Source organism: Sodiomyces alkalinus (assembly GCF_003711515.1).
Source record: "Sodiomyces alkalinus F11 unplaced genomic scaffold SODALscaffold_2, whole genome shotgun sequence".
Classification (NCBI taxonomy): domain Eukaryota; kingdom Fungi; phylum Ascomycota; class Sordariomycetes; order Glomerellales; family Plectosphaerellaceae; genus Sodiomyces; species Sodiomyces alkalinus.
The window spans coordinates 2,691,702-2,716,838 of NW_021167080.1; the positions used below are offsets into that span (position 1 = coordinate 2,691,702).

The 25,137-nt window shown below is 52.9% G+C and overlaps 9 protein-coding genes across 9 annotated transcripts; 4 read left to right on the top strand and 5 right to left on the bottom strand.

Annotated features, from left to right (window-relative positions):
• Positions 1 to 1,177: 1,177 nt before the first annotated feature.
• Positions 1,178 to 2,366, bottom strand: SODALDRAFT_330375 (chaperonin Cpn10). The gene is made up of 4 exons (XM_028611181.1): positions 2,261 to 2,366; positions 1,838 to 2,065; positions 1,606 to 1,664; positions 1,178 to 1,517 (listed from the first exon to the last, which is right to left on the bottom strand). The coding sequence occupies exons 1-4, from the start codon at positions 2,261 to 2,263 to the stop codon at positions 1,493 to 1,495; spliced, it is 315 nt and encodes a 104-aa protein (XP_028468446.1). The 5' UTR covers positions 2,264 to 2,366; the 3' UTR covers positions 1,178 to 1,492.
• Positions 2,367 to 2,693: 327 nt separating this feature from the next.
• Positions 2,694 to 6,177, bottom strand: SODALDRAFT_330377 (nitrogen permease reactivator protein). The gene is made up of 4 exons (XM_028611182.1): positions 6,029 to 6,177; positions 5,632 to 5,921; positions 3,985 to 5,320; positions 2,694 to 3,914 (listed from the first exon to the last, which is right to left on the bottom strand). Exons 1-4 carry the CDS (start codon positions 6,081 to 6,083, stop codon positions 3,133 to 3,135), a joined length of 2,463 nt encoding a protein of 820 aa, XP_028468447.1. The 5' UTR covers positions 6,084 to 6,177; the 3' UTR covers positions 2,694 to 3,132.
• Positions 6,178 to 7,578: 1,401 nt separating this feature from the next.
• SODALDRAFT_330380 (50S ribosomal protein L11) lies at positions 7,579 to 8,591 on the bottom strand. Its single transcript, XM_028611183.1, has 2 exons — positions 8,383 to 8,591; positions 7,579 to 8,295 (listed from the first exon to the last, which is right to left on the bottom strand). The coding sequence occupies exons 1-2, from the start codon at positions 8,503 to 8,505 to the stop codon at positions 7,960 to 7,962; spliced, it is 459 nt and encodes a 152-aa protein (XP_028468448.1). The 5' UTR covers positions 8,506 to 8,591; the 3' UTR covers positions 7,579 to 7,959.
• Positions 8,592 to 9,032: 441 nt separating this feature from the next.
• On the top strand, positions 9,033 to 10,892 carry SODALDRAFT_330381 (oxidative stress survival, Svf1-like protein). The gene is made up of 5 exons (XM_028611184.1): positions 9,033 to 9,103; positions 9,187 to 9,402; positions 9,517 to 10,318; positions 10,375 to 10,526; positions 10,585 to 10,892. The coding sequence occupies exons 1-4, from the start codon at positions 9,081 to 9,083 to the stop codon at positions 10,483 to 10,485; spliced, it is 1,152 nt and encodes a 383-aa protein (XP_028468449.1). The 5' UTR covers positions 9,033 to 9,080; the 3' UTR covers positions 10,486 to 10,526; positions 10,585 to 10,892.
• Positions 10,893 to 11,066: 174 nt separating this feature from the next.
• SODALDRAFT_330384 (histone-fold-containing protein) lies at positions 11,067 to 12,357 on the top strand. The gene is made up of 5 exons (XM_028611185.1): positions 11,067 to 11,274; positions 11,335 to 11,366; positions 11,461 to 11,476; positions 11,560 to 11,647; positions 11,752 to 12,357. The coding sequence occupies exons 1-5, from the start codon at positions 11,135 to 11,137 to the stop codon at positions 11,875 to 11,877; spliced, it is 402 nt and encodes a 133-aa protein (XP_028468450.1). The 5' UTR covers positions 11,067 to 11,134; the 3' UTR covers positions 11,878 to 12,357.
• Positions 12,358 to 12,672: 315 nt separating this feature from the next.
• SODALDRAFT_101493 (hypothetical protein) lies at positions 12,673 to 14,270 on the bottom strand. Its single transcript, XM_028606454.1, has 2 exons — positions 13,974 to 14,270; positions 12,673 to 13,711 (listed from the first exon to the last, which is right to left on the bottom strand). Exons 1-2 carry the CDS (start codon positions 14,083 to 14,085, stop codon positions 12,726 to 12,728), a joined length of 1,098 nt encoding a protein of 365 aa, XP_028468451.1. The 5' UTR covers positions 14,086 to 14,270; the 3' UTR covers positions 12,673 to 12,725.
• Positions 14,271 to 16,731: 2,461 nt separating this feature from the next.
• On the top strand, positions 16,732 to 17,349 carry SODALDRAFT_101574 (hypothetical protein). The gene is made up of 2 exons (XM_028606455.1): positions 16,732 to 16,925; positions 16,973 to 17,349. The coding sequence occupies exon 2, from the start codon at positions 16,997 to 16,999 to the stop codon at positions 17,330 to 17,332; it is 336 nt and encodes a 111-aa protein (XP_028468452.1). The 5' UTR covers positions 16,732 to 16,925; positions 16,973 to 16,996; the 3' UTR covers positions 17,333 to 17,349.
• Positions 17,350 to 17,365: 16 nt separating this feature from the next.
• On the bottom strand, positions 17,366 to 18,863 carry SODALDRAFT_338349 (hypothetical protein; the record flags this gene model as incomplete). Its single annotated transcript, XM_028612773.1, has 2 exons — positions 17,366 to 18,508; positions 18,558 to 18,863. The coding sequence occupies 2 exons, from the start codon at positions 18,861 to 18,863 to the stop codon at positions 17,366 to 17,368; spliced, it is 1,449 nt and encodes a 482-aa protein (XP_028468453.1).
• Positions 18,864 to 19,165: 302 nt separating this feature from the next.
• On the top strand, positions 19,166 to 23,179 carry SODALDRAFT_101633 (hypothetical protein). The gene is made up of 4 exons (XM_028606456.1): positions 19,166 to 19,696; positions 19,814 to 21,621; positions 21,722 to 22,002; positions 22,073 to 23,179. Exons 1-4 carry the CDS (start codon positions 19,500 to 19,502, stop codon positions 22,856 to 22,858), a joined length of 3,072 nt encoding a protein of 1,023 aa, XP_028468454.1. The 5' UTR covers positions 19,166 to 19,499; the 3' UTR covers positions 22,859 to 23,179.
• Positions 23,180 to 25,137: the final 1,958 nt, after the last annotated feature.

Genomic DNA, 25,137 nt, shown 5'->3' on the forward strand with positions numbered 1-25,137 from the left:
GAAGTCGAATGAATGATAGTCTCCCAAGCCGAGAGCAGACAGCTCGACAAAGAGATCGAAGGACACGATGGCCTCGAGAGATTACCAAGGTCCATTCCTTCCCCGTACGTCTCCTGAATTCACAGATCCGGGACTAGATGAGTATACGACCGCGTCCCATGCCGACCTACCAATGGAGGGTCGCACAAGGCGTTATCCTCGAGTCGAGCACAAAGGACTTACATGGCATTCGACATGAGACGGTGGACCTATGATGACTTTGTAACGCATTCTGCCGCGGGGAGGAGCAGTATAACGGTATTGTTTTTCTATTTCCGGCGTGAAGATATAAAAGAGACTCGTGGAATCGTCCCCGAATTCCGGGACAGGGCAAAAGAGACGAGTAGTTGTAGAAGAGGTAGCCAAGCGCGGTGTTGACCGTCCTGGAAGTACTTTGGCCTTTAAAGAAGCCCAAAGCAAGACAGAATGAAACGGACCGGACCAGGCCAGTGGATAGGCGTCGGTGATCGGCCGAAGCAAACGCGATGGTTCAGGGGTTCATTCAGCTGGAGTGAGTGAGTTGAATGGTGCGTGTAATGCGATCGTGGTTGGATGATTGGCGAATGATTGTCTTTACCTGCAACGTGAGATCCCGACCCCTTTTCTTGGGTAACCCCCAGAGGCAACCCGGGACTCCCGTTGCTCGCATAGGCATCGTTGCTTTTTCGTCATCAATCCCCATTATTCCACGCCGAACGAGAACCTCGAATCGATCCTTAAACTGGAGTGAGACGTCTAATAGGTCACTAATAGGCACCCGTAGCAAATGAGATGCGAGTCGCTACCCCTGTCTCATGCACCAGTGAGAAGCGCATGCAACGCAACCGCCAGTCACGACTTGCTATACAGTAGCCCCAAAACGACAACTCAGGGGTTGAACTTCTGAATGCTTCGCGTAGTGGAGGCGATGCGTTGCCTAAGGACGCTAATGTTGAGCTTCAGTCATGTAAATGCCCTTCAAAGGATGTTGTTCTGACCCTCTGCCGTGTTAATCGTTGATGCATGCGCATCCTGCGAGGGGCCGCGCGAAGCAAACAATAACAAGATACCTCTGTTACCCCCTTCACGCTGCCAATGGCTCAAACTCGAAGCCAGAGAGCCCGTCTCAGGGGAACGGCAGATAGCAGACGCGGATCAGCGGTGAAGAGAGAGCGGGGATTACGTATATTTTCATGGAACCGCGACTCCATCCCTACACGAATTGGCCTAGCCGAAAGACCGACGGTCATAGCTGATCGATCGAGCTGACCAGAACAGGTGTGGTCACATATACAGCAGTAAATTCTTTTATACACCGGTCCATGCCGAAGCCAAATGACCACCACGTCTCCTCACAGGCATTTTCCCTGGTCCCCGACTCTGCTTCAAATAATTGAGATGTATTTCCCGTGAAAATGGGTTACTTTTGGTACACAGTATAGTACACTTGCGCCTCGGGCGTGGGGGGTTATCTTTACTCGTTAATCCTGGCCAGGATCCTATAGCAATGTAGTCAGCCACCCGTGCAAAGACGAAGCAAACATGCCAAGCAAGGTATGCGGCGGGAAGAACCCGGAGGGTACTTACTCGCTATCCCGGAAGAGGTGGTACTCCTCCTCGCCAACCTTGACGGGGGAACCGCCGTACTATCTCGTGTGTTAGCCATTGCCATTCCATCCTCTTGTCATTGCGCTCGCTCGCTCCTCTGCCCTGTTGCGAAGCGGACGAAACTTGACAAGATCCGTCCACCGAGTAACAAGACCAAAGAGAGACAAAGAGAGAAAGGGGGGGGGATGGGAGAACGCAGGGCAAATCATACCTGAGGGATCAGGACGCGGTCACCAGACGTGACGCCCATCGGTAGCCGCTTGCCGTCCTTGTCGAGGGCACCGGGGCCGACAGCGAGGACACGGCCCTCGTTGAGCTCCTTGACGCTGGACTCGGGGAGGAAGATTCCGCTGGCCGTCTTGGCCTCGGCCTTGACGCGCTGAATCAGGACGCGGTCCAGGAGCGGGACGAGGGAGCGGATCGAGCGGATGGAAGTGGCCTGCGCCGCATTGACGGTTAGTAACATGGCATTGTCATTTTCTTGTTCCTTGTAGGAAAGCCTCGCGATTCGATACCGCCGACTTTGGGGGAGGGGAGAAAGTTGTTGTTCTACAAGAGCTGGGCCCCCGGGAAGGAAGAAGAAAAAGGAGGTGATTGGCTCTGTAGAAACGGTGACGTGGGTGGTTGGACTCACCATTGCGACGGATGTAAATGGGTGGGTGTGTGGTGTTTTGGTGGGTAGTTGTACAGGAAGACACGAGCGAGAAAAGAAGAGACGCTTGGTAGAAATATGAGCAGAGTGTGTGGTTGACGGAGGGAAGATTTGAAGGTCGGAGAACGAGCTTTCTTGGGTTGCTGAAGCTATTCGAGCTGGTTTCCAAGAGCTTCCAGAATATCCATCGGTCCAGCAATTTTTTTGGCCCGAGCGGTCAGCCATTTTTCCGAGGTCCGGTATTGGGCAAAACAACATTGCTTACGAAATACCGATATCAAGTACGATGGAGTATCCACTTACCGTTTTGGGCCATATAAGGTACCTAAGGTATACGGTCCAAGCAACGATACCTCCATCCTACGAAGTACACCTAGGTAGTTGTAAGACGCGTTTAGAACATGGCATGTATCGTTGGACAATTCAAAATAGGTAAATTTTAGTCTAAAGTTACGCTGTGACAAGAAATAACAAAAGACAAACGCTCTGTCTACCTACCCGGGAGGGGTGGTTTCTAGGTCAGAGCTTGGACAGAGACTTTTGCTCTGACCAGAGCCAGGACAGAGAAATTTCTGTCGACATGATGTTCTAAGACTGTTAACAGATTGACCAGTTATCGGGCTCTGTCCTAAACCCCCCCAAACCCGGGTAGGTAGGTAAGGTCAAAGTCTCGGGGGGTTTTTGCCGCAAGGCTTAAGCCGTCCGCCCATTTCTACATAGAACCAAGTAACACCAATGCCCCCATACCCCCGACCTGACCCGAACCTCGTCTGGAATCAACAAAAATAACCAACAAACGCCAGCCCTCTATATTAACCAAAGATTATTTCTTTCCGTAAAAAAAAATCAAAAAATCACTTCTTGGGCTGTTTGTCAGCCAGTGCTGGGGATTCGAGGATATGCGTGTGTCCTTCTGCTAACTTCACCTCCCCTCCTGGTCCGAACTGTTGACAAATCTCGCTGTTAGCAACCCAAGCGTCCTGTACGATCTCCTGCATCTTGGCTCGGTCCTTGGGATTGATCGCGAGCATGCGTCCGATGATGTAGCGGCTCTCCCTCGGCAGCAGTCGCAAGACTCTCCAAGGCCCCCTGATGACTTCCTTCTTGTCCGGCCCTGGCGTGTTTGATGACGACGTCGGCGCAGTCGCACTCCTCCTTTCCTGGCCCGGCCCGGATGTTTTCGGCAAACTTGTGCTTTCTCTTTTCTTCTCCTCTGTAACACCGTTACCATCTTCCTGGGGAGGGGCCCCGGTCTTGGCGTCGGGGGTATTCGCGTTCTTGTCGGGAACTCCTGTCTGGGATGCATGTCGGGAGTGACGACCGTCCGACCATTTTTCGCCCTGCCTCTTCGAAGCATGCCCGTCCCCGGCAGAAACAGAGTCTTTAGTCACTCCGTTTGCTACATCACTTGTCGAGTGGGACGGAATTGTAAGCTTCTTGGGATCGTGGCCAGGTGTAGGTTCCGCAGCAAACATCCTGAATGAGTTGTCCGTCATTTTCGGCACCTTCCAGGGAAACCTGCGGAGTGACAGGCAACAGAATATGATGGCCAATGACCATATGTCGACCGCCTCGGCGTCGTAGGGTTCTCCGCTCAGCACCTCCGGTGCTAAGTAGGGGTCGGATCCGACAATGCCTTCATGATAAGGAGGTGGTCAGCCAACGTAAAAGTAAAATTCATCTTCTGAGGGCAGCCAGAGACATACCTGTGGCAAGTATGTGCCCGGTCTCAAATGGGTACCGGAAGACGTGGGCACTACCAAAGTCGATGATCTTCATGATACCCTTGTCGCTCACAACAATGTTGTCGAGCTTCAGGTCCCGATGCGCGAGGCCCACGCTGTGGAGGTACGTCACGCCATTGAGAATTTGCAGGAAGCAACAAGTAATCTCAGCCCTGGACATCTTTCCCGTCATAACAATCGCGAAAAGATCGTACGGCGCATACTCCATCACTTGATACCAGGTGTCCTTCTCCTGAATGATGTCCAGTGTCTCAATGATGTTGCCATGATGGAGCGTTGAGCCGACGCAGAACTCGGCCGTCAGCCGTTTGACGTATCGTTTCGAGGACTCGTATTGGCCTTTCTGATTGAATTCCTTCACGGCGAAAACCACGCCATCCTCGTGGCGTTTCATCAGCGTGACCTTGCCTCCAGCCCCCGAGCCCAAGACCTTCCCTAGCTTGCCATATCTTGCGCTCAAGCCATGATCGTCTCCAAAGGGATTTGGGGGCGTCTTTAGAGCCCCGCTCGAATGACTGGGATGAGGCGACGCCTCGGGTTTATCGTGCTTTGACTTGGGCTGACCGCTTCTCTTGAAGAACCTTTTGAGATCGGCAAAAGAGCTCTGCCTGCTGTGGCCGCCTGAGGATTCCTTATCCTGAGCCTCATCCCCGAGATTGCGCCGAGATCCGAACAAACCTGAATGGCGCTTGTCCGATTTCAACGAGAGGTTCGTAGTTGAGCTGGAAGGAGAACCCTGACTGAGCGGCCTCTTGTTCAGATTGAACTGAAACCGAGGCTCGATGGACCGGCGGTCTACATAGGCCCGCCGAGGTTCACGCTTGTTGGCAGCGTATGGATCGTTGGCATCTCCCTGGGGGGTGATAGGTTTCGAGTAGAAATGAGCGGCACGGGATGGACTAGATTCTCGAGATACAGGGGTAGAGCCAGGTCCGATGTCGAAAAGCCCTCTCCGATGCGGCCGACGATCCGGGTCTCGTTCTCCCGACGTCCTCGGCACAGCGGGCATCCGATCGCTGGAGGCTGAGCGGGGAGTACCCCTGTTTGCAGACGGGGAAGACGGGTCGTTGGATGTTGATGTCTGGGGGGTGATAATGGGCGGCTCAAGACCTGCTGCGGCGACCTTCCCGGGACTCTGGTGGCGTGCCACCGCCTTGGGTTCGGACTCATGGGAATCCCCAGCGGAAGGGGTCAGGGGCGGGGACTGCATCTGCTGTGCTGGCCTGAGATGAGGAGATCCGCGATTGGGTGTCGGCATACGACTGGACGAGGTGGATTCGTCCTCACGGGATGGAACCTATGTAACGAACTCCATGTTAGCAAACTACAGACACGCAGACGATGAACGGGTCTTGCAAGGCTCAGCGCCTGTAGGAGAAGTGGTGCCGGAGCTGATGGGGAGTCCAGAAGCAAAAACGATCTACAACGACTTCGACGCCACTAGCGGCCGACGGAGCGCATTGTTGTGTGGCTTGCGATAGGGATGAAAGTTTGGCAAGAAAATAATTTGGTAACGTGTGGCTGGATAGAGGGCGCTCCGTTGTATGGATCCTTCTTCTCTCTGTTGGGACGAGACAAGGTTCAATTCCAGGAGGGACCGTTACATACTCTGGTTGCGGGCAAGGAGTAAGGCTCGAAAGCGAACCTGCTAAGTCTTCTAACTTGGAGCTCGGAGGAACGGAGGGTCGTGGACAGTTCTCTAAGCTGATCTTGCATTGCCTCATCGATGGCATCTCCAGTATCGTCGTTGGAGTGAGGATTCGTTTCTGCTGCTATCGGGGCCGGCGCGGGAGATATCTCTTCGACGGTCGAAGCGAAGCGGACGGCGGGGTTGGCATCGCTAGGCGCCGTCGTTGTGTCATCTTTGGAAGCGAGAGACTCGGTAATGCTGGGTTTTTCTGCTGATATGGATAGGCAGCGCAGAAATTTTGCCCGTCAGCAAACGGTGACGAAAGAGCCAAGCCGGGTTGCGAGTCGTGGTTCCGGAAGAGGCGGGAAAGTTTACCTGGATCGTGGGTTTCGTATTCCTGAGGGACCCCGTTAAGGCCTGGCGTGGCCATGATCACTGGAATGTGAAATTCGATTTTCAGAGGTGCTATCAAATACTGTCGGCGATGAATAGTAAAGAATTGTACGAAGTAATCTTGGTAGTTGAGGAAAGGGATGGAATAATAGAGCAAGTCTGGGCCATCGATCAAGGTCTTCTGTTTCCAGTTGGCCCGATAAGATCCATTGTCGCTGTGGATCTAGCTGCAAGGATTGCAAAAAAAGAAAAAAGGTCCGAAGTACGTAGGTGTACTTTCGTACCATTTGATGCCGAGCTGACGCCAATTTCGGCGGGATGGTGGGGCTCGGCGACAACAGCCGTCATCGGTGCTGCAATAAGTGATTTCAACCGCCCATGCACGTGCAGCAATGTGCTCCGTAATTACGAAGAGTCTAACTTCGTAATACATACCTTTTTAAGGTACCTGACGAAAAGTCTCCTTTATCATCTAAGGTAAATCGCGACCCGATCAAGTCCAATCCACAGATGCTTACATCTATAGGTACACAAGCACCCATGAGCTTCTCATCCTTCCTCAACCACCCGTTTTGACGGTGTCACGTTTGGCCACCAAGGGTGAAGTTCCGCTCGCATTATGTTATATAAGACGCCAAAGTTACCGGACGCCATCCTCGTTGTCACCGGTGTTTGCACCATTGCGACGAAGCCTTACGGGCCGCCACCTGCTTTGACCACCATACGAAGTACATTATGTATCTATCCCTTCGAGTTGCACACTTTCTCCCAAGATACTCCTGACAGCGCATTGCTTACACCTCGTCAGAGCACAGGAGACTATCTCGACATTCAACCTTCTAGGCGCGACCAATCTTGGGCGCTCATATCCCTTATCAGCACTGCCTATCAATCTGTAAGTCTAAGGTAGTCAACGTTTCGGTGCTGTACCTGTTGTGGACTGGACGACCGAGACCACATTATCACAAATTGATCAATTACGGCACCTTCAAAACACAAAAACGGAGCACACCGGTTAGCAGCGGGTCCGGCGCTTTGCATCGTTATCATATGTGCGGATACACAGCGTGGTCCGGCCCTAAGGCTACTGCTTAAGTCCGGAGACTGGGAGTCGCGTTGACGACACCCAGATATGTGAGTAGTCCGCGAATGCCCAGTCTCTTATTATTGACTTGGTGCATCCATGCTCAGCGTACGGAGTACCTCCTGCAGAACAAGCACTATGCAAGCGGCCACAACTTCACAACACATATGAAACTGATAATCCTGCTCGAACGCCATTCGCGATATTCTGAATCCGAGCCGATGTGCGCCGTCGGCGTTTATGCAGCCGTTTTGAGTTGGCACGTATAGCGCTTCGAAGTTCTCAAATCCACAAGTCGAAATTATGCAACAGATCATAGTCGCAATATCGTCGTCACAGCAGGCTTTGACCATGAGATGCATGTACGGTGCGACATTGTTACCCAGAATCATCGATGACAGTAGTGACTATCTTGTCCTTTGGCCTCCCATCGACGCGAAGATCCCGGCGTGCCTCTCATAACGGTTGTCCGGGATTTTGTCTTTGAAAAGTTGTTTCCTCAAATTGGATGGCTTGGCTATTTCGACGGAGTGGGCTAAATTCCGATGCAGAACTGGGCTAGTTCAAGACCTTCGTTGCGGAGGACAGCGATGTTTAGTCCCCATCTCGACCAGCTGCCCCGACTCTCCCGTCGCAAAAGCCACGCATAGCTTCGAATCAGAGTAGCGCCTGGTTGCATTTTCCAAACCCTTCTTTATTGTACAAGTCACCCTCGTCCCCCGCTCATTGGTATACATGACAGTCACAACACCCAGAGCTGTCACTCCTCCTTGCAGCTCGTTCGCTCGCACGCTGATGATACAAGCGTTGCTTTCCCGGAAGCTTCTCTTCATGGCACAACATTGACACCGATTGACCGCGCCTGGTAGATGATGGCCCGGCACAACCCCCGAAGACTGAGTCCCGATAGTCGGAGTTCGGATTGCTTAATTTTGGCGATTTCGTAGACGTGCTTAAGACTGACAGTTCCGACTGTTTCGTGTCCTGGTTTGCTCGCCCCTTTCCTTTTGCCCTTTTGTCCAAGAGAAACATTCGCGGCGTTCAAGAGCAGCCATGACGTTTGCGGCGTGCGAATGTCGAAGTGAAATGATCGATCTCCTCGTACCGTCACCCGACAGGGCATCGGCGTGCCAGGGTTGATGTGCGCCGTCCTCGCATTAAACTCCTACGCCACGAAATAGAAATCAGTTTTTCATTCTCACTACTACGAAGAGAAACAAGTAAGAGAGGGGACGGGTGCATGTCTGCGCACCTTGCAAAAGTCCATCGACTTGACACCCTTGCTACCGAGAGCAGGGCCTACCGGCGGACTTGGGGAAGCTTGTCCCGCTCCCACGATGAGCTTTACGATCTGGTCTCTTGCGACTCGGGACATGGTGACGATGACGCGATCGGGTTTCCAAACAGGTACGGGTGGTCGAGGACAGAAGGTGACCAGAGAAGAGCTTGTCTTCAAATTTTTGGATACATCTCCATGCTCCACAATAAGTGGCAGAAGTACGAGAAGTACTTCGTACAATGTACCCTAGGTACCTTACCTTACCTTAAGGTAAGGTACCTTAGGTTTGCCGGATTGTTGGGGCTTATGTCAGCTGCCTGTGGAGTGTCCCTTGCCAAGCCTATCCCGGGACCGGGAAAAAGCGAAACAGCGGGAGTGACATGTAACTACTTCGAGCGCCACTCGACACCGTGACGTCTAAAGCGACCCCTCCATCCAGACTTTCCGAAGGGCTAGGCGGTCAAGCAGTCCCTTCGAAGCAGAACTCAACCTACCTTAGGTACCTTATTACCTACGTTTCATTATTGCCCCTATCCGCATATCAACCACCTACTCACCTCGATTCGATTTCCTGACGTATCCTTCTACCACACTTCAAGTTTGCTTGTTCTCTGTCCACGGGGTCATTATTGCTTTTGTTTCATAGAGACGTCGTCGTCCTCCTGTTCACCATGTTTAACTGGGCCAAGCAGAAGTATAACTCCCCCGCTCCGACCCTTTCTCCTCGGCACTGGCCTTGGCTCCAAGTTTCTGTGCAGCTCACCTCGCCCTCTATAGGCTTGCTGATGTCGCAGGCACCCAAGAGCCTATCTACGGCCCCTCAGCCATCAAATCTGTCGCCGAAGAAGCCAAGGACACTCCTCACACCGAGCTCACGCGAGACCTACTGAAATGGAGGGCTCTAGGTACGACGAATGTTGAGACACAGAGCTTCTACCTCATTTCGGAGAGCGGGCATGTCGCTCTTCTGCAGGTGATCTATAGCAACGTTGCGTATGTATTGTCTCTCTTGGGGGAAGAAAAAAAAAGAAAAAAGAACTAAAAAAACCCACTCGTATTACCCCGCCCTGTTCTGGCGTCGCTAACCTTGAAGAATTCTGTTACCAGCGGCATCCACACGACGTGCCAATTCAACTCCAAAGTATTTTACGTTGACCGTTCCAAGCCGCACATTTGGTGCTCGACACAACTCCACAACCATGACTTCAGCGAGGATAAGACCAGCTTCTATGCCGACGACTGCGCGGTAGAGCTGTCGGAAGACGGGACTTCCTATACGATCAAGAGCATGAACGACGAGAGGTCAATCGTCAACATCAAGATCACGCGGACGGCACCAGGTTTCGTTGCCGGGAAAACCGGCACGTCATTATTCGGTACCGATCTGTCTCGTCCTTGGGGCTTTATGAGCCATGCCTTCTGGCCGAGGTGCTTGGCCGAGGGCACCATCACCACACCCGACGGTCCCATCGACTTCAAGGGCAAGGCGATGTACGCGTTCGCTCTGCAGGGTATGAAGCCTCACCACGCGGCCGCCACCTGGAACTTTGCCAGCTTCCACGGGCCCACTTACTCGGCCATCCTGATGGAGTTCACCACCCCGCCGTCGTACGGTACCACGTCGGTTGCCGTGGGCGGCATCGTCAAGGACGGCGAGATTGTGTACGCCGGCGTCAACAACACCGTGACTCACATCAAGGCGAAGGCGGATTCGGAGAACGATTGGCCCGAGCCGGAGGAGATCAAGTTCACTTGGTCCGGGTCTACCAAGGACGGAAAGGCGGTCGAAACGGTCCTGGAGGGTGCGCTCGAGGCGCATCAGGATCGAGTGGATGTCATGGCCGAGGTCCCTGGGTTCATCAAGACCCTCGTGGCCGCCACCGCAGGCACCAAGCCATACATTTACCAGGTCAGTCCCTTCCAAACAGAATCAGGGAGCCGCGAACGTTGCTGACACGATTGCAGTACATGCCCTGCCAGAAGAAGCTCACTCTGAAGCTGAAGATTGGCGACGAGGAAATCTCGGAGAATGGGGATCTCTTTAGCGAGGCGACCTTCATTTCGCCGACGCAATAGATAGATATTACCTTGGAAAAGGACGATACTAGTTTGATGTGGTATGTTGTCGACTACCTTATGAATGGCTCTCTTGGTAATAATAGGTATCCATACAAGGCAGTCTTATCAGGTCGCTTATCCTAATAAACAATGAATGTTCCCTCTCTTGCAGGTTGTGCCATTCTGGATTTCTGGATATGACCAGTAATGACCCGATAGCGGTTCTTCATTAAGCAGACACCGATCGGATCAACTCTGTCAGGGAAAGGTTAGGGTCATAAAATGCGGCAGACAGATAGGTCCCATGGTTCCGTGCAAATGCCTCGCTCAATGGCTGGATCGCTAGGATCTTACAGGATTGATTCGTGCCTTGTTCGCCGTGATGAAAGTGGTGCACCCTTCCTGTAATAACTAGGTACAGGTAGGTGCTTTGCATAACAGATGCCGTTTGCTCCGCTCCGGGCGTGGCTCGACAAGGTTAGTCGATAATTTGATTACTCATTGATGAGGTGATCTTGGAAGTACCCAGATACTTCGGTCCCACTGACTTCTCCATTTCGCCAACTGCCAACAGTCCCACCTGCACGACCGGCTTCCTACCTTATCAAAACAACCATCACGTTTAATCATAAGCCTCGTCGTAAGTATCACGCGACATCTCTCGACCATGCCCGTAGCGACAGTACCTGCGCGAGGGGGCCCATCGGGCCTCAAGAGCGGGATGGCGCGGCCCGTCTCCGACGCTGCCAGTGCACCAGGAGGGAAGGGCAAAACCGGCGGGAAGGCGTTCGGGGCGAAAAGGCATCGGTGAGTTTCGGCTTCACGCTCGCAGGCTCACGAAGATGAGATGCTAACTATCTCGTCTAGGAAAATTATGAAGGATACCATACGCGGAATTAGTATGTTCACGTCCTACAGCAAGAGCTGGCGAGTCTGATGCCTGCATCGTCGTTATCATGAGACCAAATTGCTAACTCGGGATCCTTTGCAAAGCCAAACCCGCGATCCGGTGAGTTGCCTGCCATCAGAATCTCCATCAGCCGCAGGCGAAATCCCTCGTTTTAACGACTATGGTTTGCTAATTATTAATAGCCGCCTTGCCCGCCGTGGAGGAGTCAAGCGCATCTCAGGTGGCATCTATGACGAGGTGCGAACGTGCCTTGAGCAGCGGCTACGACAGGTATAGCCAATTCCTCGTTCCTTCCCTGGTTTTTGTTTTGTTTACTAGGCGTCTGTGAAAATGATAGGCCCTTTCACTCACCAAGCCCGCTCCTCTTTGCACAGATACTACATGATTGTGTTGCGTACACCGAATATAGGAACGCAAAGACTGTGACTGTCTCCGACGTCATCTTCAGTCTTAAACGGATAGGACAGCCGATCTACGGCTTTGATCCGGCTACAAACTAGTTCGCACTTCCGACAAAGCCAGGGTATAGGATACTTTGGCTATGCCTCTCCTTTTCTGTCGGCCTTGGTATTTACACACTCGTCAGTTCGGCGTTTGGAGTTTCGGTATCACCCAACGTGGTCACGTCTTGTCACATTTTCCAGGACGCCAGAGGTGAAAGGATAGGTGTACTTATGCTTGGTCCATGGCATGATCGTATGGGTATGATTTGTGCTGCCGCTCCCATTTTTGACAGTTGAGCAAGGCTTGTCACCGGGCAATGGTTGGCTAAGCATGGCGGGAAGTGGTACGAAGGTCTATGGTCTCATCACTAATCAGAACAACCCGGAATGAATGGGAGGATATGTGCTATGGATTTACTGTATAGACTGATGATCATGAACTTGGGCATCACTCCTTGTTATTGCATCCGCCTATATCGACGCGTGCCGAGAAACGATCGTGGCCGTTGAAAAATAGAAGACCAATCATCAACCTCCCCTTCTATGTCACTCCATGAGAGAAAGAGCGTTCCTGATAGTGCGATGCGATATTCGAATGGCCGCTGCCGTGGCAGCTGGCTAAATGTGCAAAAAAACGAGGGGTATCGATGAGACGGGAGGGCAAAGAAAAGCAACGCTCGTAGCCAATGATCCAAATCAAAGAAGCGTCTATCTATCAATGGGCTTACTAGCCTCCCCACCGTTCTCGGGTTTTATCTCGCCCGAGGCATGTATTCCATCCACCCTTTGCAGACTCTGACGATCCTAGTTGCCGACGCCGACGCCGACGCCGACGCCACCAGTCTCCGCGCCAGCTCACGTTGTACAAGCATGATGCACCGTCGCCCAATGACGGCAGTGGCGTTTTACCGTTTCTTCCTCGCAGCGTCCCACGCGGCAACGGCCCTATCCAAGGCCTTCGCGGCACGTCGCTCCATTTGGCGGAAAGACCGGTTGAAAACCTCGGGCAACACAACCATGCTATTCGCATGCTGTCGTGCGAACCCGATCTCGGCGTCCCGACCGCACCTCTCCCGGGTGACGCGCACAGCCTCGCGCAGCAGATCCACCCCGACACCGCGGCCGCGCCACCGCAGAGACGTCGTCCAGGCACGCACGAGACCCTTCCCACCTCGCAGCGGGCCTGCATGGCCGCTGCTCCCTTTACTGCGTCGCTTGCCGCTCCCCGATGAAGGGGATCCGATGGGCGGGAAACCGGCGCTGCCGACGGGGATATGCGGCAGCTTGGGCTCCAGGCGGAGGACGAGCGCGGCGACGAGCTCGGTCCCGGCATGGGCGGCGAGGATGAGGTCGTCGTTCGGTAGGATGCCGGTGGCTGGGCTCGCGGTGGTCTGCCTGCTGCCCGGCACCACTAGTCCGCCCTCGAGACGGAAGAAGCTAGGTGACATGGAAGCAGCAAGGCGAGCGTAGGGTTTGGTGAGGTGGTAGAGCCCAAGAAGGTACGAGGCAAGGAAGACCGCACCGACAAGGATGGGCAGGATTGGTCCGAGATCATGGCGAAAGCTCTTGGTCAAATGGCCGACGAGGCCGAGGGCACCGATGAGAAGGATGATGCTGATTGGGTGAAGGACGAGAGACAAAGCCGCCTGTTGACGTTGCTGGGAGATAGATTCAGCCACTAAAGCCAAGGCTTTGGCCTTGTGGTTTGGTTCAGAGAGGATGCTGAGCGTAATGTCCGGAACCTCATCGAGAGACACGGGGTGAGTATCCGTAACGGGCGAGGACGAGGGATGGGGCTCGAAGCTGCAGACTGGTTGGAGTACTGGAGTATTGGCGTATGAGGCGGTTGAAGGGTCCAGAACGAGGTTGGCACGGAGGAAAGTGAGAAAGGCTAATAAGTAAAGCTTGTTAGGAGCGACGAAGACGTGGGGTGCAGGGAGAGCACATATACTGGAAGAGAGGGGCGGAGGACGCAAGGGGAAATGCGACTGGGAGTGGTAAAGGCAAATGTGACGGGGGGATCAAACAAGGTCTGTCTAGGGGCCGTAGTCAAGTGATAACGGAATGAAATACCACGATGCCTATGTGTGCTAGGGAAGATGGACATATACTCGGCGGGGTCCATAAGGTACGAATAAGAGAAGATGTCTTACCTGTGCCCGACTTGATGGCTGGCACTGCGCGTTGAAGCCCTCCCGCGACAGCATTGGTGTCCCAGTTGCTGAGATCAAGCTCCCTAACGCCCATAGGGCGAGAAGCGTTCATCCTCTCGGATCGTGAGAGACCCTTGTATACCGGAGCATTGACTATTACAATCCCCGTGCTTCTCAGGACCAGCGCGGGAAGGAGAGGTTGTACTCCGTATAGGAGCCGATGTATTTTTTCTCTTCTGCTGACAAAAGGCGAGTCGCTCAAGGAAGCACCGCCTATGAATCTGGTGACGGAGGAGACATGTACGGACCCCGATCCTCGAGGAAGACGGTACCACAGGCTGGCGCGGGGTCCCGTGAAGGTTTGCGGCGTATGTAAGGATATGTATGACACGAAGGCCAAGGGAAAACGGCCGCGGGGGGGGGGGGGGGGATAAAGTCAGGGTAAAAGCTAAGTGCCGGCCGGCCCAGAGAGCAGGCAAACCTCTAATTCTCTGGCGGTGTCAAGGCTGACAAGACAAAGCATGAAGGGTGAGTGGCCAGGGGTCCGTGTGACGGAGAAAGGATAAGAAAAAGGGCAGCCCCGAGGAATATACAAACGAAGAGGCGGAGAAAAGGGCTGAAAAGAAGCGGCCGCGCCCGAGGGTACGGTGGTGCTCGGATGGCGAAACCAGAGGCAAAAACTCCTTCACAACCAACAGACGAAACCACAAGATCGTCACTTGGCTCATCGGATCTTCCCAGCATGGGGGTCATCAGGCAAGTGGAGTCTCGTAGATGCATACATCCTTCGTACATACGATGCGCGCACATACAGGTCAACAGTCGACACGACAGTCAAAACGCCCCCAAAGAGACACCAACCCTCGACCGTCTCTTTTGGCATGCAAATTCCCTGATAAGGGGTTCTCGCTAGGTCCACAGCAACAGCACGGACCAATTATGGGCGATGGTCCCACCGCCATGGCCTGTCATGCCTCGTGCCCAGTGGATATCCAGGGGCCAAGGACAAGGGCTCCAGACACTGGTCGTTGGAAAAGGATGAATGTGAAGGGGGATGGATGGGATGGTTATTGGGAGGGATGGTGAGAGAGGTCTCCATCTCTCATTGGCCATCCTGACAGGTCTAGGCTTAGGGTGCCCTACCCTACTCCTTACTTGAAATGCCTGGCTGGGCTCGGTATTGATAGGACGGCTACGGCGTTGAGGTGGAGTGGTGATGTTGCCGTAGGCAGCATGTTGATGCTCGCGGAAGCGACGTGAGCCAAACGGCTGTCTGTCGTTCGCCGATAACAGAGTTGGACGGCATCATGTATGCAAGCTGGGTCGTGGGACCAAGCTTTTCCTTGGCATGGCGGTGATGTTAGTATCTTTGAAAATATTGCGCGGTTCAATTATCATGTCATTGGTCAACCGACAACTTGACCCTCGACACCGCTCGCGCCTAAGGCTTTTTTCTTTTCTTCCTTTTTTTGTCTTCGTCTTTTTTTCTTCTTCTTAATCTCCCCTCTTCCTTGCCAGTCCGCCCCGGGCGCGAGGAGACACGACGGAGTGTGTGGGTGCGGGGGCTGGTTGCGGGGGCCATAATCATCAAGTGGATAGGCGCATCGCGATATCACGTCTGATCTACGCGATCTGACGTAGCCCGTCTCCAGCTGTTCTTCAACTGGATACTTTCGTAGGTACGAATACCTTAGCGTTGTGACATGTTGAGAGACTTCGGGAGTTCTTCGTCGAGACTGAATAGTCTTCTAACACTCGGGCTTCCTCGTCGACAACCCCGCCGTCGAGATCCCTTATCAAACGTCCTTCCCGGGTTCATTGTAAGAGAAAGCAAGATCGAATGAATTCATTCACCGCCTGGTTGCGTTTATCCCAATGCAACCGCAAAGATCGATGCAGCCGTAACAAAGGGCGTAACAAAGGCTGATGGTGGCGCTGACGAAGTAACCCTCCGATACATGAAACACTGCACTCGACGCAGAGGGCGGCCTGTAATTAATTACCAAGATACATCCCTAGGTGCACCACAGTGAGAGCCTCGCTGCAGCTGGCGGGCACCATGGGCTGATAAAAGTCCTTGGAGCTTGCCGGCTGATGGTTGGACGGCAGACTACCTTAGGTAGGTACTTCATACCTAGGTAAGGTAGTAAGTAAGGTAACCTGCTCAAAGGCTCTCTTGTACGTGGTTTACGGAGTATTTATTTGTAGTACCTCGTACCCAAAGTTGTGGGGTGAGAAGAGGTATAGGATTATTGGCCGAGTGAATGGCTCTATGATACGACGTAGTGTCATAGTATAATTCAGTTTCTAAATACGCAGATATACCTGACCGATGGGCTGTACAGCTACGAAGGAGTTTGATCAACCAAAAGGACTTATAGGCAGGCTGAATTTAAAGGAACAATGTGGAAGAGGAATGCAGCTTCACGTGGGAGCTACTATTACGCCGTGCGAATACAAGACATTAGGAGTTACGAATATTGGCATCTACGGAGTATATCCTTCGACGAGATTATCTGTCGGTCAGCAATAACCGTACAGACGGACCTTTGTCAAAAGAACGAAGTCGGCCAAAAGCGGATACAAATGAGCTGGGTCGCAACTTGCTAACTTCTTGTCAACCACAAGGATCACGAGGACTTGCCCGCCCAGTAGGATCTGGTGCGATGGGTAGCGCCAGCGGCGGAAGAGACCACAGCCTCATCGCGTGGGTGCCCTCTCAGCGGCCTTTGCGTGCGTCAGCCTGCAGTTTTGTTGTGACGTGTGAATATGCATGGACAGCAAATGCACACCTCCAAGAACTCCCTGGTTGGCCAGGTTCAGATGAAAGCTTGATAAAAGGTTGGCAACCTCGGGATGTTAAATAAATGGCCCTTGACAGGAAACAAAACAATTAAAGAGCCATTTCCTATATGACCCCCAACTTCCTTCCATATTTAAACAGCCCGACGAGTATGTTGTTCCGCGTTGTCTAGTGAGAGCTAGCTAACAGTCTCAAGTAAGTCCCGAGAGTTAAATCAACCATGTCTATCACCGCCGCGCGCCGTGAAGATATCGGGAGGCTCGAAACGAGCATCAATGATGCAATCACATGGATGGAGGACAAATCGACGGAACTTCAAGCTATGGTAGATCTTGTCAGTAGTATCTCCAGAGAGAGACGGGAACAGATGTCGCGCAGCGCGTCTAGTTCCACCCGCAAGAACAAGATGGGGGAAACTGTCAGTATCGACGACACTATCCAGAAATATGAACGAATGATAACCGAGCTGAGAACCGCTATTGGAAATAAGCGGCGCGAAGCGGACAGGCTGAAGAACGAGAAGCGTGACCTGGAGAAATACGAAGACGGTATTTGAGGTCAGGTCATGCCCACAGCACCGCCACACCACCTACATTATACCTAGTCCCAACTTATCATTTAATTCTTGGGCTTTCTTGAGCCATTCCCGGGCCTTTCGGGTTTCCTCATCGGGAACGAACAATCCGTTGTCCTTCAAATATTGGGTATACCGCTCGGAATCAGCCATCCGTTGCTGGACCTCAGCGACCAGCGTCTTGTTCTTGCCAGTATCATGAAAGAACCGAGCAACTACTTCGGCGCGAGGCTCGTGAAACAGCTGGGGAAACATAGACCTGTAGTATACATGGATGAGGTCGGAAGGGTGTAGTAATATGTGAGCAAGAGGCAATATCAGCGTCTTTGGAAGATCCGAATCCCAGTCGTCCGCAAGTTGGCGGTATAGATCGGATGAACTAGCCTTCTCCCGAAGAACTTCGCGGAATTCGAGGAAGGTCTCGTAGCATTGTTTTTGAGTCAGATAGTCAAGACCCTGCCCCGTGATCCAAGATGGGGGTATGAAAAATTGTCGTGGAACTGTGTAAGCCCATTCCCAGTCAATGATACATTGAATGTTGAGATCATGATCGACGATGATATTAGACGATCTAAGATCGGAGTGAGTCAGTATAAAGGGACCACTGTCCCATTCGGAAGCGATAAGCTCTGGGATTCGTTTTCTTAGATAGTGAAGTGCAAAGACTTGAAGTTGCGCAGTTTCCTCAGATAGCTCGCTTGTCGGTAATCGGTATATCTCCGACATTAAATGATGCTGCTGCAAAGCAAAGCTGGTTGCAGAGGTGAACGCCGGTGAAGATGCTTTGCCGGTTCTACCAAGGTCGATCTGGAGTTCGTTTATCGGGATAGAAAGGGCACCACCCACGACGGGTTCTGGCCTTCCGCCGTGATCTGGCATTAAGGAACCCGTTGCGTTGAACTCCAGCTGGCGTAACTGAGCCATGATCTCGATAAACTGGGAGAAGAAATGCTTTCGCCGTTGAGGTGTGTCTTCTGATAGAGCTTGCAAATCAATCGACCGACCGTCGACGAAATCGAGAATTAGGTAAGCTTGTGTCGTGGGACTATCTCGAATTAAGCTCTCGCCTCGTCCATATGCGTGAATGCGAGGAAGGGGAATTTTTGTCTTGTTTTGGATGTATCTGGACATACCGTTCGAGTTAGCCATTGTTGCTACCTATATACCAGCCTTCCACGGTCTTTTTACTCTACCTCATGGTGACGACCTCGCTCTGGAGTTTAGCCCAGACATCATAAATGACGGGCTCGACAGGGACCCTTACAACCCATCTTGTGTGGTCGTCCAGAAATTGAACAAAAAAGCAAACATTGAAGCTACCGCTAGCGGAGTCCAGAATGCGGCAGGGCTTCATGTCGTTATGCCGAGATGCCAGCGCGCAAATAGCATCTTGATCAACGGAATCGATGAACGTCTGCCTCGTACTCTCGCGTTGCTCTGGAGTGAGGGGATATTGATGGGTCGCGTCATGATCTTGCCCGAAGGCAAAAATCACCGGCGGACTGTACGCCATGTGATATTGACCTAGCTGGAGGAAGACATCGATTATATGCGGTTCAAAACAAACTTGAATAATGTTCCCGCAGCTAGCAGGAAGTTGGATTAGAATATCCAGGTACATACCAGCGGGCGAGAACAGAGAGAAACAGGGTACTACCTTTCAATTAAGGTACCTACCGTACCTTACCTTAGGTAAGGTAGGTACCTTGCCCAGTGTGCTGCCTGGTCATGTTATTGGTCAACAGCCAATGGCCGGGTTGCCTCACATGAGCTGAGCCCCTTTCGTCTGATCCTCTCGCACCTTTTGCCATTGACCACTCCCGGGGGATGAGAGGGAGCCCGTCGCTGCTCCCTGCTTCATGTCCTACCTGCAGCTTACGGAGTCCTAAAGCTTGGGTCTTTAGTCCTATGAAGTATGAATACGGAATCGTACATATCGAGCCTTTAGGACAACGGCTCCGAGGCAAAACGTCTCCAGGTCCCGCACTGCTCCGTTCGAGGGCATTCCTATATATCTCGTCACCCTTTAACCGACCAGGACGATAAACCCCAATTATATATGGCGGATTTGTCCATCTCTCAAGTGCTTTGCTATTCGCCCTTTTCTTTGACTTGACTTCCAGTTAATGCTTGAACTGTTCGGCAAGCTATGGAAGCCAAAGGCCCCGCCTTCCCTCTGGGGGAGGACACGCGCCCCCGCCCTTGGAGCCTGTGGTCTTCGGGGTCGACTTCGTCTCCCCGCCTCAGTTTGAATAAGTCACGGAGGGACTCGTGTTCGGGTTCATCAACAACCACAAGCTCGTCCTCTACTTGGTTCACGAATCCCCCAGGCCCCATATCCTGTGTGTGAGTTTTCTTTCGCGTTTTCTCCTCTCCTCTTCGCCTTAGGGGCCCTTTCTCTCCTCCCCTCTCTAGTTCGCTACTTTGTAAGCTCCTGCGAAGGTCTAATATAACGCCCTCCAGTACTCGACACACCTCTCGCGATGAGTGTGCACTGCACCGCTTCCTTGTCTGGGCAGCCGTCCAGCGAAATGCCTGTTCCAAAATGTCACCCAGTGAGAGACTGGAGTGTCCGTTGCTTCGATGTAGAAAGCCATCCCCAGACCACGAGTCGATGCTCAAGCACCTCTATACCTGCGACCTACTTTCCACAGGCGAGTATTGGTGCTACGATTGCGGAAAGCCAGAGAAGTTTACCGATCGCAAGTGCAAACGCTGCCTGGGTCACCCAGGCAAGCGCCGCAAGATCATCAAGATTGCGAAGAACTTCTTCACCAACCTTGGGTTGAAGCCGAGAAAAGATGGGACTCCGAGTCTGAACCAAGACGATACGGCCCTGCCCATCAGCTACTTGGTCCCGCACCCCGAGCAATTCGAGCTGTCTTCCTGCGGCGAGGTAGTTGAACTCGACTCGCATGAGATCCCACCGGCTCTTTCGTCGTCTTATCTGTATGCTTCTGCCACCACGACGGTTCAACCGCACCCTCAGCGTTCCGAGCAATGTCACCTCGTCCACCAACGACTCTCCGATATTACTTCCGGCACAGTGGTCGCTTCCCCCCATTCACAATTTCTAGATCCCTATACCGGGATGGGCCATTTGCACGCTATGCCAGACACGTTCTTGTCGTGGGGACTTGATCCGGAAGTTGTTGGCGCGGGAGACATTAGAGGCACCAGTGGCAATATCGACATCTCGGCTGAGCCTCTAGAACACACTATGTATCAGGAACGGCCAACGCTGCAACTGAACACAGACAGCCTGGTGCAGCCTACCTGGGGTCAGCAGCATTCGAACTGTCGAAGCAAAAAGCTATCCCCCCAGTCATCTGTACGATCCAACGCTAGCATCAGCACAACGTTGAGCCATGAACTTTCGCCGACCTCCGCTTTTAGCAGCAGTTGGTCCCTGGCCTCCGGCTTCGAAACCGGCTTAACTTCGCCGACCTCAGATTCGGCAAGCGACGGAGGTTTCCTATCCAGGGGCGGCTCGAATGCCAGTCGTCAAAGTCGTTTTGTGTGCGAGACCATATCCGAACTACCTGCGGACCTCCCTGTTGCAGGCCCTCTTTCCCAGAGTCTTCCGGAGAAGCCGTGCCCGGACAGCCAGCTAACCTCGACCCAATCTTGCCCGTCAACAACCCCGCCGAACCCACCCGCACCACAAAACATTACGTTCAAACACAGCAACGGCCCCGGGATCACCTCTCATAGCGATAGACCGAGCCGGTCTTCTTCCGCAAATCCTGAGTCCTTTGTCGATTCTGCCTGGGAGACACTACAAGCCCACGTCCGCTCGTCCATTGAGAAAATACGACATCTATCCCACAATCCACTGGCTTGCCGGCTTCAGTCGCTAGGACCCGCGGCAATCGCAAAAGCCGGCCTCACCACTCTGAAGGCCATTCTCCAGGGCCAGTACCCGGCAGTACCGCTCGATATCCTCTGCTTTGTTCATGTCACCTACGCTCTCTCGCTCATCATACACGAAGACGATGCCCGAAGTCGTGCGAAGGGCTTGTTCGTCCAAGCCTGTTTGTATGGCGATAGGGTACCGATAGGGGTTCGTGAATCCTATCTGGAAGTCGCAGCTGCCGTGTGGTATCCTTCAGATTTGTCACAGACCGAACTGGACAACATGCTGCTAGGGCGATATAGCGTAACTACGACACGAGAAGGAAGCTCCAAGGGCAAAGAACAGGCGCTGCCCTCGACGAAACAACTAATCGATATGGATGAGTTTGCCGAAATAGCACGATTCTTTCTAGATGGTATAAGCCTTTTTCTTTCTTTTCTTTTCTTTTCTTTTCTTTTCTTTTCTGTTTCATCTTACCCTCACTGTTCCTCTGGTTACTTACTTGTCTTTCTCAGAGCTCGAATACGTCGCCCTGTCCTGTAAGGCATCGGAGTCGATTCTCGTCCAAACATCGGCCTTATGGACTCAACACTGGCAAGACTCGAACATCAATGCGGATGCACAAATTAATCCCGGCTTCTCTGTCACCCTCGCATTCGTGGTGTCCAGTTTAAGGGAGCTGTTTCCACGGTCCAATCGCCTGGCGTCTAGATTGAAAAGAGTTCAAAATCGAGTCGGGGCTGGAGAAATCCAGAGTGTGAGAACGGTAGAGCTTGAGTTGATGCAGGCAGGCAAAGTGAGTGACAGGGCCATTGCGGGTCGGAAAAGTGTAAGGCAGAGACTTGATGTGACTAACATGGAAATAGGGGTCTTTATCCACAGACGAGTACTTCAACCGCTACGTGCCAAACGTGAGGCAACACTGCGAAAGCCTATATACTCAGCCTTTGCCAGGCTTCGTGCCCCGTATGATTTACCACTCGCATTGCATCGAGCTGATGGAAATCATCATCTCGACTCGTTGCACCAATAATGAACCAGGCCAAGTTGGCACCGAGAAGGCAGAAAAAGGAGACGACGAGTCGTTAGATGAAGTTTTTACCTCCATCACGGCTGATCTAAGCGACTGCTCACTTGAAACACTCCTGGCACCTAACCTCCTTACGATGACCGAGCCAATGATCGGTATAGCATCGACTATGGATCCTTTGGCATTACTAAATTCAGCAGCAGCTTCTCAGTCCCCCGACGCAGTACGTGGTGAGAAAACAGATGAAATGGTGTTGAACAGCCATAAGTCATGTGGAGATACAGAAATGGAGATGCCGCAAGACACTGCTGCACCCTCCGAGCCCACAGAAAAAGCAGAGAGCTCGGCGGAAAAGGTCGAATCTTCCGAGTGCTGCGAGATTTGTGGCTTCAGGCCCAAGGGCCACCCCCGTTGGTTCCGTGGCAGCATGGCCAAGCACAAGAAGCTGCAGCACGCGACCACGCCAGCGAAGATGTATAGATGCCCGTTCCCGGGGTGTACGAGCCAATATCGGAACCGCCCGGACAATCTTCGTCAACACCAGCTGGATAAGGGGCACTTTGTGGATGGAGAGGAGGGCCGAAGGCCGAGCAAGAGGAAGAAGGTCGAACAACACAACTAGAGGCGTGGAGCTGGTGGGAATGAAAGCACTCTCGGCGAGAGCCTTGCTTAACGAATGGTATGGAAATCGACATGGCTGCTGGACTCGTCGCAGTCAGGCTATCTGGAGTTGCACATGGTTGAGTTGGTGAATGATAGCTATATACCCCGGTTGGTCTTTGTTGATTTTGTTTAGGAGTTGAGGCAAGCGGGATGTGTACGATAAGTCACTAAGCTCCTTTTTCTTTGGAGCATCACATATATATCATAATATATCAGAGCGAGCCCTTGGCTTTGCAGGAGGTTTAAGGTCAGGCATGCGTTGATTTTACGGAGTTACATAGGTCAGAAAGTACACTCTGAGAAATCCAAAGCCTCTCGAGTCTTCGTCGATGCCAAGGCACAGTGGGGTGATTGGTGAAATGAGGCATATGGCACAGTAAAGTAGTACCCTCTGGGCACTGTCCCAAGGGGGGTGTACCTTAGATGGAGAACACAGTATATACAGTGTCGAATGAAGGAAAGGAGTGTCTGTAGTAAGGCCCGGGAGTCAGCTCTTCTGGATGGGACACCCCCGGCCTTTTAGTCCGCTTCCTTTAATAAAAACCATACCCCTCTGGCGAAATAGTTACACCCCAGAACTTCAAGGCTCTACGAAGAATATATGGATTTCAGAACTCTTCGATGGTTACTACCCTGACTGGGAGATTACGGAGTATACCCTGATCTCAAATTATCTCGTACCCCAATCCTTCGCTTCCTCACTGCTGACTGTACGGAGTACGAAGTGAACAAGCCCCGTATTCAACACGTAAAATGGTATCCTTGTCAGTATATGTCACGTGACAATGAGCCGTCGACCTCAGCCGTTTCACTGGAATGGGACTAGTGGCCTCGTTTTCCCCCTCCCGCCACTTCTCACTAAACTTTACCTCCTCTTCCCCCCCTGCTCTTTCTCACACCACCACCCTCCGGTCGCCTGTTTGTTCCCTTCATCTTTTTCTGTCCACACCTCCAGAACCCACACACACACTCCACGCCTCTGTACTATAGTAATCGCTATTATCGACACCCCCAACCCCGACTCGAGCATCGCAAGGGGCGTTGTCATTCCGGCAGCACCTCGTCGCCATCGTCATTGTCGAGGCGTTTGGTGTTTCTCTATTTTTCGTATCGTCTGATTTATCTTCACATCCCTTCACACCGCGACGCGGCCCCCTTTGTCCCTCGGCGCTGGACAATGTCAGGGTCCAGCAGCCATCCGGGGTTGTCGTTTCCTCAGGTGGGCAATCTTCGACAACATGGGAGACCGCACCCGGCACCAGGATTCCCGCCGTTGCACGCGAACCCGGCCAACAAGCCCTCGCCTGGTACACACAACGCGTCGCCTTACCAGTCCCACGGCTACACGCCCCAGCAGCCTCCCCAGGCTGCATACCCTCATCATATTTTCCACCAGACTCCTCCCTCCGTGAACGCGCATGTTAGCGGCAACTCGAGACCGGGGCCCGGACACTCCGGACATGGACACGTGCCTAACCATGGCGCTGCTGCTGCCCTTGGGAGGTCGAGGGTCCCTCCGTCTCGGCAGCAGATGCAGTCGCAGTCTAACCCATCTTCCATGTACCTGTCGCAGGGCATGGGGCAGCAACAAGGCTTAGGCCAGCAACAGGGCTTAGGCCAACAACAAGGCTTGGGGCAACAGCAACAACAGCAACAACAAAACCTGGGTCAACAACAAGGGTTGACGCAACAAGGAATGGGACATCAAAACTTGGGACATCAAGGCATGGGGCAACAAGGCATGGGACAGCAGGGCCTGGGGCAACAAGGCATGGGACAACATGGTATGGGACAGCAGAGCCTGGGCCAGCAAGGGTTGGGACAGCAAGTAATGAGCCAGCAGGGAATGGGCCAACAAGGTTTGGGTCAACCAGGCCTGGGGCAGCAGGGTATAGGGCAGCAAGGCCTGGGACATCAGGGACTGGGACCTCAACAGGTGCAACAGCAGCAGCCTTCGCAGAGCGAGCCTATGATGCCTCATCCTACCCCCTCCCAGGCTCCTCCTCCCTTACCCCAGCCGCAAGCTCAGCCGACTTCGGTGACACCGCCCCAGCCGGCCCAGCAGGTCCATCGTCAGCAAATGCAACCACCGCAACAACAACCACAACAACACCACCACCAGCCGCCACAACAACCGTCGCAGCCGAAACAACACCAGATACAGCAGATAGCACATCAGCAGCAACAGGCGCAGCCGCAGCCACAGCCGCAGCCACAGCCTACCCCTCCTCAGCCGGA

Bases quoted from the DNA above. Each gene is read 5' to 3' on its own strand.
- SODALDRAFT_330375 (XM_028611181.1), bottom strand. The intron at 1,665-1,837 runs GTATGATTTGCC...CACACGAGATAG, and splicing joins ACCGCGTCCTGATCCCTCAG to TACGGCGGTTCCCCCGTCAA. The intron at 1,518-1,605 runs GTAAGTACCCTC...ACATTGCTATAG, and splicing joins CACCTCTTCCGGGATAGCGA to GATCCTGGCCAGGATTAACG.
- SODALDRAFT_330377 (XM_028611182.1), bottom strand. From the start codon at position 6,083: ATGGCCACGCCAGGCCTTAACGGGGTCCCTCAGGAATACGAAACCCAC. The intron at 5,321-5,631 runs GTATGTAACGGT...TTCGTTACATAG, and splicing joins ACTCCTTGCCCGCAACCAGA to GTTCCATCCCGTGAGGACGA. The intron at 3,915-3,984 runs GTATGTCTCTGG...CTTATCATGAAG, and splicing joins CGGGCACATACTTGCCACAG to GCATTGTCGGATCCGACCCC.
- SODALDRAFT_330380 (XM_028611183.1), bottom strand. From the start codon at position 8,505: ATGTCCCGAGTCGCAAGAGACCAGATCGTAAAGCTCATCGTGGGAGCG. The intron at 8,296-8,382 runs GTGCGCAGACAT...TTCGTGGCGTAG, and splicing joins AGTCGATGGACTTTTGCAAG to GAGTTTAATGCGAGGACGGC.
- SODALDRAFT_330381 (XM_028611184.1), top strand. From the start codon at position 9,081: ATGTTTAACTGGGCCAAGCAGAA. The intron at 9,104-9,186 runs GTATAACTCCCC...CGCCCTCTATAG, and splicing joins TTTAACTGGGCCAAGCAGAA to GCTTGCTGATGTCGCAGGCA. The intron at 9,403-9,516 runs GTATGTATTGTC...TTCTGTTACCAG, and splicing joins GTGATCTATAGCAACGTTGC to CGGCATCCACACGACGTGCC.
- SODALDRAFT_330384 (XM_028611185.1), top strand. From the start codon at position 11,135: ATGCCCGTAGCGACAGTACCTGCGCGAGGGGGCCCATCGGGCCTCAAG. The intron at 11,275-11,334 runs GTGAGTTTCGGC...TATCTCGTCTAG, and splicing joins TTCGGGGCGAAAAGGCATCG to GAAAATTATGAAGGATACCA. The intron at 11,648-11,751 runs GTATAGCCAATT...CTCTTTGCACAG, and splicing joins TTGAGCAGCGGCTACGACAG to ATACTACATGATTGTGTTGC.
- SODALDRAFT_101493 (XM_028606454.1), bottom strand. From the start codon at position 14,085: ATGAACGCTTCTCGCCCTATGGGCGTTAGGGAGCTTGATCTCAGCAAC. The intron at 13,712-13,973 runs GTAAGACATCTT...TTTACTTATTAG, and splicing joins AGCCATCAAGTCGGGCACAG to CCTTTCTCACTTTCCTCCGT.
- SODALDRAFT_101574 (XM_028606455.1), top strand. From the start codon at position 16,997: ATGTCTATCACCGCCGCGCGCCGTGAAGATATCGGGAGGCTCGAAACG.
- SODALDRAFT_101633 (XM_028606456.1), top strand. From the start codon at position 19,500: ATGGAAGCCAAAGGCCCCGCCTTCCCTCTGGGGGAGGACACGCGCCCC. The intron at 19,697-19,813 runs GTGAGTTTTCTT...AACGCCCTCCAG, and splicing joins CCAGGCCCCATATCCTGTGT to TACTCGACACACCTCTCGCG. The intron at 22,003-22,072 runs GTGAGTGACAGG...ACATGGAAATAG, and splicing joins AGTTGATGCAGGCAGGCAAA to GGGTCTTTATCCACAGACGA.